The sequence below is a fragment of the Hemiscyllium ocellatum genome, chromosome 5 (genome assembly GCF_020745735.1).
Source record: "Hemiscyllium ocellatum isolate sHemOce1 chromosome 5, sHemOce1.pat.X.cur, whole genome shotgun sequence".
Taxonomy (NCBI): Eukaryota; Metazoa; Chordata; class Chondrichthyes; order Orectolobiformes; family Hemiscylliidae; genus Hemiscyllium; species Hemiscyllium ocellatum.
Window position 1 is genome coordinate 91,423,016 of NC_083405.1, and position 12,731 is coordinate 91,435,746.

Consider the following 12,731-nt stretch of genomic DNA (forward strand, 5'->3'; position numbering starts at 1 on the left):
GAGGTGGAAATAGCAGCAATGTCGTGCGCACCCTCCCGAGCTGGGAGATTGGGCACACAAGTCGAAAATGAAGCCCTGAGACAAGTTGGAGTTTTTTTTATTGCAAAGACATGACGAGCGAGCAACCCAAACAGTAGCAGGAGAGCGCCAGTGGCTCTCCATACAGAGGTATGAAAGGGAATGTAACTGCCTAGGGACACACACACAAACCCAGTAACAGCTCCTTCCAGAGACGTAAAAACCTGCAACTGGAGATAGGGGACAAACCGCTTGCTGTCTGCGAATGATGGAGCCTAAGCTGCACTCTCACAGTGTGGAGATTTGGGAGGAAGAACACTTCCGGCGAGAGAGGGAGGCACACACATACACACGGAGAGGCAGCCTCTGCCAGCCGCGGGTCTCCGGGGGAAGCTGTACCGCAGCTCGGGCTCCAGGCTGCTGACATTTCCCACTAGCCAGCCAGCCCACCCGCCCTGGATTCACTCCCTTCCGCAACTGGGGAGCGGGCGCTCTGTTAAAGGTGTTTGTGTGTGTGGCTCTCTCTCTCGAAGTGACTGTGGAAGTGTTGTTGAAAGAGGGAGGGAGAGGGGGCCGGTGGGGGTGAGGGGGTGGGACACTCCGGCTTGGACTCGGCAAATGTAAACTTGTGGCGATCATCATGGCGGGTGTGAGGAAAGCCGGCTGCCTGAATGCTGCCCTGTGCTGCCTCGTAACCCTGGGAAACCTGGTGCACCTCAGCCTCGGGCGAAGCGGCCAGACGCTGGATGCTACTGGTAAGGAGCGCTCACTCTTTCAGACCAGAAACCATTTACAACCAGAGAGGGAGGGAGAGAGAGAGGGAGGGGGGGGAAGAAACCTCGCGGCTGCACGAACTGTCAAGTTCGAAAGTTTGCTCCTTCGTTTTTCTTGCTGTTAAGTTCCTGACAATCTGCAACCAGATGGGATGGGATGGGATGGGATGGGGGGGTGGGGGGGGGGGTGGGGGCGAGCGAATGGAGCTTTAGGTGGAAGTTTTCCTAACGCTTGCACTTTTTTATATTGAAGGCAGTAACAGTTTATATAGCAGGAGGAGGCTTGAATTGCTCTCTTTTCAAATGCAGTCTCTTTAAAATAATCTGCACATCACTTTTTGAGGTGTTGGAGCCGGGCGGGAGGAATTTGCCAGCGAGATTCAGGAAAGTGAAATGTTAAAGCCTCAGAGAGTGAGTTCAGCTCAGCGGCTGCACATTGTCTCTCTCTCTCTCTTTCCCCTTCACACTGTGGGGTGGGGGTTTAGCACAGAAAGGCTGGCACAACTGGGAAGCTCTGAAGCCTGTTGTTTGAATGCGTGTTTCCAGCGCACACGTTTGCTGGGGATTTGTCAGGGACCGGGTGAGGAGAAATCACCGCGAGGAGGCTCCAACCCACATCCCCGCCGCCTAAACCCTTCCACCTCCAGCAGAGCTGGGCTCGACAATCTCACTTCCATTACTTTCCAATTCAAAGCTCACGCACTGTCCGATTCTTACTCCTGGCATTTATTATGCTGACACCCTCCCACCCCCTACTCCCTTTAAATAAAAAAATAGATTTAAGGCGCTCTTTGCAGAGAATATGGAAATCTGGTGATCTACCTGCAGTTTGGTAAAAACAATGACTGCAGATGCTGGAAACCAGATTCTGGATCAGTGGTGCTGGAAGAGCACAGCAGTTCAGGCAGCATCCGAGGAGCAGTAAAATCGATGTTTCAGGCAAAAGCCTCAGGAAGGAACCGCAGGTCTAACTTGCTTGAGATTCCGAGCAGAGTTTTCAAGTGTTTTCAGACAAAGTCAATGGGCCAAGTCCACTGAGAGTTTGAGGGTTCGTGTGGAGTTTGACAGTGCAGAAAGGCAGTGGGTCCTGGGAGCTGAGCTGAGGTGAGGGAGGGAGCGAGGTGCGCTCTTGGATTGATTTGCACTGAGTGCGGCAGCAAGCGCTCTCACTGGCGTCACTGGCAGATGGACTGGATGGTATTGCTGCTCAGGATTTGTGTTGCATTACAGTGCCTTCTCTTTACCTGATTTGGAGATGCTGGTGTTGGATTTGGGTGGACAAAGTTAAAAATCACACAACACCAGGTTGTAGTCCAACAGGTTTAATTGCAAGCACTAGCTTTCGGAGCGATGCTCCTTCATCAGGTGGTAGTGGAAACTATCACTGTATTCTAACAGATGAAAGGCTTAACAATCAATTTTTCAATGTATAATTTCAGTTACATCGCACTAAATTTTTGCTTATAAATTCTGTGTTAGGATTGAGCCCTCCACTACCACCTGATGAAGGAGCATCGCTGGTGTGTGTGATTTTTTAAAACTTTTTTTACGTGTTATTTTTCACAGCATTTGAACTGTGGTAAAGGCAGAGGTCTGTCCATGTGACAGCATTTTAAAGCTAGGCAGTCTCTCAGGGTACCCTGCGTTGGTATCATGTATATTTTTCAGACGCTGTCTCGCAAAACTTTCAATATAAAAGAAGGAAAGGCTTTTCGGCCCTTCGAATATCTAAACAATCAAAAAAAATCCCAAAGAATTGCGGATGCTGCAAATCAGAAACAAAATCTGAGATTGCTGGAAAAAGCTCAGCTGGCCTGGCAGCACCTGTGGCGGGAAAGCAGTGTTAACATTTTGGGGCCAGTGACCCTTGCTAAGAACCTAAACTATAGAGTTTTTTTGTAAATTTGCCCCTTTTTAATAAACAAAAAAAGGGTTAAAATGCTTGCCATTGTGGTGCACTTTCACATTGCCAATGCTGACAAGTTTTTGGCTTTAAATGAAGGGTACACCTTTACATTGAGCTAATCAAACTCTGCAGGGTTGGCTTCTCTGAGAACAGCAGATAGCTGGTAATATTGGACCATATCTGTAGGTTGAATATTTTACAAGATGTCGAGGGTGCTGCTATTGGTCTGGTGTGGACGAGGTCAGAATTCACATCATACCAGGTTATAGTCCAATAGGTTTATTTGAAATCACAAGCTTTCTGAGCGTTACTCACTTCACTTGGTGATGGAGCAGTGCTCCAAAAGCTTGTAATTTCAAATAAACCTGTTGGACTATAACCTGGTGTCATGTGACTTCTGCCGTAATATTTTATAACACTAACAAATCAAATGCCCAAAAATAAACTCTTTAAAATAGTTTAGCATCTGGAAGATCTACCAGAGAAATAAATATTTTGCACCATCCCAATTGTCTCATTGAGTTGAAAATTGTTTGGAGTAGAGCATTTATAATGCAGTTCTTGACATTATGTTTTATTCTTACGTAGGATCTGGGCATTGTTGGCAAGGCCAGGATTTGTTGCCCATCCCTAACTGCCCTAACTCATTTCAGAGGGCAGTTGAGAGTCAGCTACATTACCGTGGTCCATTTTTGTTATTCATTCACAAGACATGAACTTCACTGGCTAGGCCTACACCACATGAAGTGATGGTGGTTAGATACAGCCTTGAATTACTGCAAGTCGACCCATGTTCATAAGGGAATTCTAGAAGTTTGACCCAGCAACACTGGAGAAATGGATGGGTGCAGAGTGAACAACACTCCAGAATCTTGCCATCATCCAGCATAAAGCAGCCTCCTGGATAGACACCACATCTACAAGCACCCATTCCCTCCACCACTGATGCACAGTAGCAGTTGGCTATCGGCTAACTGCAGAAAATCACCAAAGATCCTTAGACAGTACCTTTCAAATCCACAACTACTTCCATTGAGAAGAATAAGGGCAGCAGATACATGGTAGCACTGCAAACTGCAATTTGCAGTCAAAACCTTGGATATTGTGGCTCTATCTGCAGCACATGGATTGCAGCAGATCAAGAAGGCAGCTCACCACCACCTTCTCAAGGGAACTAGGGACGGGCGATAATTGCTGGCCAAGCCAGCAGTGCCCACATCCCATGAATGAAAAAAGAACTTGCAGGTGGTGTTCCCACTGTCTGGAGTCACATATAGGCCAGAACACCTAAGGATGGCAAACTTTGCTTTTCTAAAAGATAATTAGTCAACAACAATCAATAATTATTTTGTTAACTATTTTTGTTCCAAATGTTATTTAAGTTAGATTCCACAGGATGCCATGATAATCCTGAAGAAGGGCTAATGCCCGAAACGCTGATTCTCCTGCTCCTTGGATGCAGCCTGACCTGCTGCGCTTTTCCAGCAACACATTTTCAGCTCAGTAATGATATTTAGAAACATGTCTCTGGAGCATTGCCTGAGTCTCTTGATTACTTGTCTCGCCTTTGCTAATGTCTCTCCATCTTGTACAGAGTTAAAAATCACATAACACCAGATTATAATCCATCAGTTTTATTTGTGTCCAGATAAACCTGTTAGACTATAATCCGGTGTTGTGTGATTTTAACTTTGTCCACCCTAGTCCAACGCCGGCACCTCCACATCATCTTGTACAGAGTTAATTGCAATAGAAGGAGGATAACGGATGTTGTACACTTCAAAATTACCAGCAGTTATTATATTGTCTAAGCTGTCTGTGTTTGGGTTATGCTTCAGTACTTGTGCTACTAGCTAATCTATTTGATAATAGAGTTTATAATCATAAATGCTTAAGTTAATGGCCAGAAAATAAGAACTTCCACAAATATTGTCTGGAACTGAATTGCTCTATGATGGTATTTTTAATTACAATTACAGACCTTTTGATATGTAAATCACCTGAGCAGGCGATCTTGCTTGGTTGAGTGCTGAGGGGATTGAAATTATATTTCCTTAATTGTTATAAAGCAGTGTGAATAGATATTTGAACCTATCTGTATTATTGGACACAAGTTCAAAGTGTGGTTTTAATAGTGGGTTTGGTAGTCTGGGTTGGTTGTAGCTCAGACTGAGTAATCACTGGCTTTGTAAAATTCTGACATGCATTAAGGTCTTGAAATGGATGTATGCTTTAGAAATAACAGTGTGTATTGTTGGAGATCTTAGTTCTTTGAAATGCTGTTACTGTTCTAGGAATATTTTCCAGGTATTTGTAAACTGGATAATCAGTTGGAAATATTTGGAAAGCTTTTTTAACAAATTAAAATGACCAAGACAGATGTCTGACAGCATTTGGGCTCCAGATCCTGCTGCACCCACTTGCTCAGCAGCTAATCTGAAATGTTTGCAACCTCCCTTGAGCTTGTCTGATCTGGAAGGAGGATAATCATTTAGGTTAGAATGTCAATGGTTTGATGGCTGATTTTGAGACAAAAAAATTGCATGTGCTGTGAATTGAAAACTATTTATTTCAAATACTAAAGCATTTAATTACGGGGTAGGAACATAGATCATTATGTTAATTGCACTTTGGATTAATCTTATTGTAGTCCACAACAACTAGTTGAAGAATTACCATTTTGCTTTAAAAAAATATGAAATCGGGTGGTAACCATGATTCCTCACTTGCTGAGTTGTCTCATTCAACAGTACTGGCTGTATGTAGATGTGAGAAAGTTCATTAGAAGGAGAAAAGGAAAGTTTAAGTGCTTGATCCAAGTCATCTTTTTGTATGTTATAGTATTAACAACGGACCAGGACGTTGAAGTTTGCCTAAATTTAATTTTAAAGTGCAGGGAATTTAAAAAGGAAATTAACTATGAAATGACAATGGCAAGTGTAAATAAATAACTAGGCAACATAGAGAAATGGCAAAATTGTCTCATTGCTATCTGCATAACCATAATAGTATGAGATGCAAAGATGTTGGATGATAATAATTTTCATGAGAGAAGTAGCACAATTATTCAATCAACTTACTTCAAAAGACTCAAAGCGTGCTTCATGAGTTTGATATCTTAATTAGAGCAATTTACATTCTTATTCCTGCATTCTGTTGTTTTAATGTCGAAAAATCCCAAGATGTTTGAAGTATCATCAAATTACATTACTCCTTTAAAATGAGTGCTGCAATTTTGTAACATTGCTTTCTATTTTGTTTAATGTGGTGAAACAGAATTGTAGGTATCTTGTTGCAGTAAAACAAGCCATCACATTTTGATTTCCTTGGTTGTGATGTATAGCTGGCTAGACATGTGAAATAGTGAATTTTGGTAGCTTAAAGATGCAGGAGAGACATCAATTCAGTTGGGATAAGCAATGTGTGAAAATATAATTAATTTGATTACTGCAACCTTGGGAGGAGATTGGGAAATATGTATTATGGGGCATAACAGCTGTAATGTTTTGTCTTGAGCAGAATATTGGATCAGTGCTCACTTTTAAAACAAAAGCAAATTATTGAAGATGCTAGAGATCCGAAATAAAATCAGAAAGTGTTGGAGAACTCAGCAAGTTTGGAGAAAGAAGCAAATTTAACATTTGAGTCTAATATGATTTCAAGACTTTCCATCTTTATACTGAACTTAACATTAAATTTATTTCTCTCTTCACAGATACTTCATACTTACTGAGTTTCTCCAGCACTTTTTTTTTATTTCAGATCTCCAGCATCTGCAATAATATGCTTTTATATTAATAGTGGGCAAAACTTCGACTGATCCAGCTTGATTAACATAATCTGTCCCTATTAGCAGCAAAGAATTGTCGACCCTATTGGCACCAGGTACTCAATAGTTTCCCAGTATAATTCTGGTGAATCCACAATGTAACATGACAAAGACCATAAAATTCTTGGATACTATAAAATGTACTCTTTTACTTTAAATGGTTGTATTCATCTGATTGCTACATAACCCATTTGCATATTCAGTTGTCTTTTCTTGCCATGTTTGATGCTTTGTAGTTGCCCAGGATAGGGAGACTGGGATAAAGACATTTGTGTGGTTTCTTCCTGTATGAATGGGGACTGTGGGCTTAGGTCAGTGCTCTCCCTGACGTCACTGGAACAACACTGCATGATATGACTGCAGGTGGTGGGGAAGCTCTTCACAAGATATTTCTTCCCAGGCTTCATCTACCCAGAATGCTTAAAGAATAATACACAGTAGCCACTGGACATTGACAAGAGACACGTATTTGCTCACAACTGAGTAACATTAGGATTATGTAGAAATTCAGCTGAAGACCCTTTCCTTTAATGAGAGAGTTGGAAGCTTCAGCCAATTGGTTTAAATACCTATGGGAAACATGGGGAACACTGCAACAGTTGAACTGTGGCATTTGTCAGAGCAATAGACTATTACTCATTTTATCTAGAAGTAAAAGAGTGCATGTAAAGCTTAGTGCAGAAGTGTAATGTGTAGTGTTAATGAATATATCACAGCTCAAGTTTGTATGTGTTAGAATGTTTGCATAGGCTCCAACTGTGGCAATGATCCTCTGTGATTTTCAGTTCAAAAGAGTGTTAGGAATTGTTTATTAGGCATGATAGTCAGCCTGTAAAATCATTTTCCATTTCTTTCATCCCCTGCAAAATGTCAAAAGCATTTTTGATCACATAATTTTGATAGCTTGATTTCACACAGATTAAATATTTTTGGATGATTGACAGTTAAATGAGTCTGTATTTGGAATTGGAAGAAGTAGTTTTTCAAACAGTGAATTAGGCAAGGAGCCAGAATGCAATAGGTAATATGGGTGTAATATGGGTGTGCAAAATCCTTTTGGAAAGCTTCTGTCCTCATTGGCTTGTTTTACAAGCAGGCAGTATTTGTTCTGATAACTGACATATTCAAACACTAGCCATGCCAGGGACTGGGCCAGATTTTAGTACATTCAAAACCTACACATTTACAGTGTTGAAATTAAGTCCAGCTAACCAATATGCGAATGAATGATTGTATGGCTTTTCCAAAAAGTTGTTTTTTTTTCAATGGTGAATAACAATAACCTAATAATCTCCTGAATTTTTGGGACAGTTGAATATTGGTTAAAATGATATGAAGGATTTATAAGTGTGCTACTATTTCCGTTGTGGAGACCTTTAATTGCCTCCTAATTAATTAGCTCAGGGCCTCAAAGGCCTAAGGCTAGGTTTGGCAATCTGACATAGTTTACATCAGTAGCCAAACGGAAGGCTGGAGCAACACAGCAAACCAGGCAGCATCAGGAGGTAGAGAAGTCGACATTTAGATTAGATTAGATTAGATTACTTAGGGTGTGGAAACAGGCCCTTTGGCCCAACAAGTCCACACTGACCCGCCAAAGCGCAACACACCCATACATTTACCCCTTACCTGACACTACGGGCAATTTAGCATAGCCAATTCACCTAACACACACATCTTTGGACTGTGGGAGGAAACCGGAGCACCTGGAGGAAACACACACAGACACGGGGAGAACGTGCAAACTCCACACAGTCAGTCGCCTGAGTCGGGAATTGAACCCGGGTCTCGGGCGCTGTGAGGCAGCAGTGCTAACCACTATGCCACCGTATTTAGGGTCATGACTCTTCATCCACAAGGGTGTCAAACTGAAATGTTGACTTTGCCACCTCCTGATGCTGCCTGGTTTGCTGTGTTCCTCCAGCGTCCTGTTTGTCTACTCTGGATTCCAGCATCTGCGGCATTTTTATCTCTGACATAGTTTACGGATCTTCTGCCCAATCTCTTGGGCTGTGATGGTGGGAGGGCATAAAAAGATTGTAAACAATCCATGTTATTCTGTACAAAGAGGAAAATCGCTTTTGTTTTTAAACATAAGTATGATGTGTTAGTTATATGTTGCTTCCATGTATCTTGAGTGTGGATCATGTTCTGCAAATTTAATCTGCTGAAATTGTGATCCCATACAATGCATCCTTGGGTGAAGACCTGTAATCACTCATCGTAGTTCCCACATCTTGAAGGGCTCCCAAAATATTCACCAATATTACACATAAAATAACAACTAAAATGGGAAATCGGGATAAAGCATGAAGCAGCAGGTGCTGGGTGTTTGGCTGGTGTGTTATGCTGGAGACCACTATCGTGTCCAAACAATGAGTGTCAGCAAGTTTTTTTGACTCTGAAGACAGCCTCATATTTCACTGTTCTTCCTCATGCATGCACTTTCTACTCGAAACAAGGAACAAAGTAATAACTGGTGATTGAAACAGTTTTTTGTTCTAATTATTTCCCCTTTTCAGTCTGAAGTAATACTGATGCAATTTCACCACATTGACAGATGCATCAGTTAAAATCGACCAGCTCAGCAAAAACATTACATCATAAAACTGTGACCATAATTGATTGATTGATTGATTGATTGATTCATCTTTCATTGGAACAATACCATTTAATGTCATGTGTTTAGAGATTAATCATTGAGTTTTGAGTTGCAAAACTTAGTGATGCATGGTAGCAACATTAAAGTGTGAGTGTCTGCCAATATCTAAATTATGAGACCGAATCTTACCAGATTTTGGCACAAGTGTCATTTTCGTCAAGTTCTGTGGAGGGTTTTCCTCCCTGAGGCCTAGTGGATTTTCTCACTCCGTCGATCCATTAACTATTTACGCCACTCCTGTGGCATTCCTTTCAGCTGATGCTAGTCCAATTCAACTACAAGCTGTAGCCAGAGAAACTAGCCGATGCTGCGTTATCCTGGAGTAGACTGTTATCCATGACATGGGCCCCATCTTTGAATCCTGGACAAATGTTGGCAGTGAAGAGCTGCCCTTCATCAAAGGAGTGGCACAGCAGCCATAAACCAACATGTCTCACAGCACATCGATGACATGGCTGAAACCTCCTTGCACATTCGACTGCAATTTTTTGACATCAATTGTTTCAGTACTACGCCACACAACTCACCGACCTATCATGTCCATTCTTACTACCCTCTTTAAGCCTATATGACTCCTCCTACAGCTCATTCCCCAGTGCCCACTGTAGCCCAGCATCTTATCCTTGTTAAAAGTGGGACCTTCATACACAGCAAAATCTTCAAATGATGCAAAACGTTAACTTTCTAGTTTCAAATGTCAAGAATGAACAGGAATCAAACAGAACCTGCATTTTTCTCCGAGAATACAAATGAACTGTGTTGTTGAGCAACAAGTATTTTACAGTCAGTGATTGATCACAGCACTGATCTGTCATCTACTGGAATTGGGTCACAATTAAATCCTGTTTTATTTGTAGCACCCGATATATATAGAGAGAGAGAGAGAGAGAGAGAGAGATAATATGTCATGCGTGACGTTATGCTGCGACCACTGAACGTGTTCATCCCAGTTTGGTAGCATCTGTTCCATCCTCTTGTTGCCTGCTCCAGGTTGTGCCGAGCACAGCGTGCCAGGATTGTGTGGCAATCCCTGTCCAGTCTGGGCTAAAGTATCCTCGCCCTTAAACAACAAAAGACTAAGCAGAATCCTCCTCTCCAACTGCCCTATTGTCCTGGGTGAAGAATGGATTGCATTATAACTCCACTTTGCCTCATTCAGGGACTTGTATAATGGAGTCCTCAGCCATGGTCACAACAGGTGACTCTTGTCTGTGAGGAACCATCTTTGCAAGGCCTCTGGCCCCTCACATGCAGCAAGGATATGAGAATGTCGGAATCTTGGCTGCAGCCAGGGTATAAAGCACAAACCTCAAAGAAACTGTAAGCTGTGGATCTCTCGGCCTGATGTGTGTATAGTTGGTGTCCTGTAGCTGAGGGAAGCCAACTAAGATACAGATCTTACTGCCTTGGCTGCAGCACTGACCTTGTCACAGGGAAACAAAGTCAATGAGTGTGATCTGGTACAAATGGCATTGGTCACTGTTGTTAATGAATTTAATTGGGTGATTCCACGGTGGTCCACCATGACTCCCTGGAAGGAGCCAGTCACATAAAGGTGCAGCTGTCACCTTGAGGCCCACCAGGATAAGATGGCCCAGCCATTCCTTCGGGTCACAGTCCCACTCCAGCAGCACCTCCGTTCTTTGACAGTGTCCAGGGATACCCTTGGTCTATCCTGACACTGTATCCCACTGATCTGGAGAAAATAACATCGGGGACGAAAGACCCTCAGCCGTTTGTGCCTCCATAGCGTCCTGAGGGGCTCTGCAGCTGTGAGTTTTCATATTGGGGAGACTGTTTACTTTCTGCAGCAGGTTGCTGCTAGTCCTGGGCTTTGTGGTGCATTGGTTCCACCTCTGTCTCCCTGTGACTTTGACCCTCTGAGTCTGTGATTAACATAGTGCTGTGCGATGCAGCAGCTATTCCACCCTCTCTGATGGCTGCCAACGAGCATTACAAACTGTCTGGGTTTGAGCTTACACTGAGCAGCAAGGCAAGCCTTTAGGCTATGGCTGAGAGGCCAAGCTGCAAGAAGGAAAGGCAGTGATGCTGTGTGCGTCTGGGTATGTATTAAGTGATTGTGCAGAGACAAAGCAGGCAAGTAGTCCGGAGATGCTGCCTTGTCCAATTTGTGAGCTGACTGTCTCTCCCTGCACACAGTGTCCTTGCAACAGCTTTTCAATGGGAATTGTGTTTTAAAGGCAAGCAGAAGCATGCTGTAAGTGGATTGAAAACACTCTGTGATGATGTATTGAGGTTAGCAGTGTCAAGTGTCTGTGGATGTGGTATGTGCACGACCACTGCCCATTGAAGCTCCCTTGAGCCCATTGGTGCAGAATTCCAACATGGAGGCTCAGAGGAGCAAAACGTGAGCTGGAGTGGCCAGGTTCTGACTTGCACACCGAAAAGCTTCAGTGTGTCGTTTCTATCTGGTGCATGATAGAATAACAGCCTCCATATTAATGGGGTGAGACTAAGTAATAACAAAGGTAATAGCAAGCGATAATCCCTGTTAATAGGCCTCTTGCTGCTCACTAGCAACAATCTCGTCTTGATGTCTAGACTTCTGCTGGAAAGTGTTGGATGCTTGTTGCATCCGATGGTGACTATGCCAGTGTGAGTTCCACCAGTGATATTTATTAAGAAGTCCTGCTTTCATTCCTTCCCTTATAAAGAGAAATAAATAGGAAGTATATTCTCACACTTTTTGTGCAATGATGTGTATGTGTTTGATTTCATTTTCATAGTTATCCATCAAAGGCCTAGTTAGCCACCTTTTTTTATTTAACTACCACAGCTCACAAACACCATTGATTTTAGACTAGGATGTAAATACTGTTTGTTCTGCTTTGACATGCTATGTTTGCAGTTTAAAAATATCTATCACAGAACACTTACATAAGAGTTGCCTACTGATGTTTATCATTATTTCACTTTCGCAACCATACCTTGTAATATTCTGTTTATAATATGAATGCAGCAAAACTCCAATGTAATATCACCCCATCAAACACACTTACTTAACGTTTACAGTAATGTATTTAATGCAAATATAAAGATTTTTGTCATTAAGCATAGGAATCCAGCACACAAAGGCAGCAAGGTTTTCTGTTTCTGATTTAGGCAGGAGATAAATAGCTATTCATCCCATCTTTGTGTGTTGTTATTGTATAGAATTGTACAGCTAGAATTGACGTGGTGTTTTTTCCTTTAGAGGTGCTTGCCTGTAAGACCAGATACTGGCAAATTCATTAGTAGCCCAGGTGTCTTTCATTCCATCATAAAATTGATCCTGTGTGTGAAACAGTGAGGAGGAACAATATCTTGAATACCCCAGCAACCTTTCTCAAACCTTCTGGAAATGGCAGTGCTGGATTGGCAAGACCGTAGTGTGATGCTATCCATCGTGTTGCAGTTTAACCTTGACCTGTGCTGAATGATTTCACATGTAACTGGTATCATTTTGTTTGTCTCTTAATTATCGCTTTGCTTAAAAGCTCAATTGTTGGTGAATAGGTTGACTTTCAAGATAACTGGAAATAA

At 42.3% G+C, this 12,731-nt stretch overlaps 1 protein-coding gene across 1 annotated transcript in view; it reads left to right on the top strand.

The window, feature by feature from the left end:
• The first annotated feature begins 618 nt into the window (after positions 1 to 618).
• The window catches only part of plxdc2b (plexin domain containing 2b), a 430,770-nt gene continuing 418,657 nt past the window's right edge, over positions 619 to 12,731 (top strand). Inside the window, exon 1 of the mRNA XM_060824983.1 lies at positions 619 to 773. Within this exon, the coding sequence (XP_060680966.1) occupies positions 659 to 773 (115 nt within the window). The 5' untranslated portion in view covers positions 619 to 658. The remainder of the gene's footprint in view (positions 774 to 12,731) is intronic.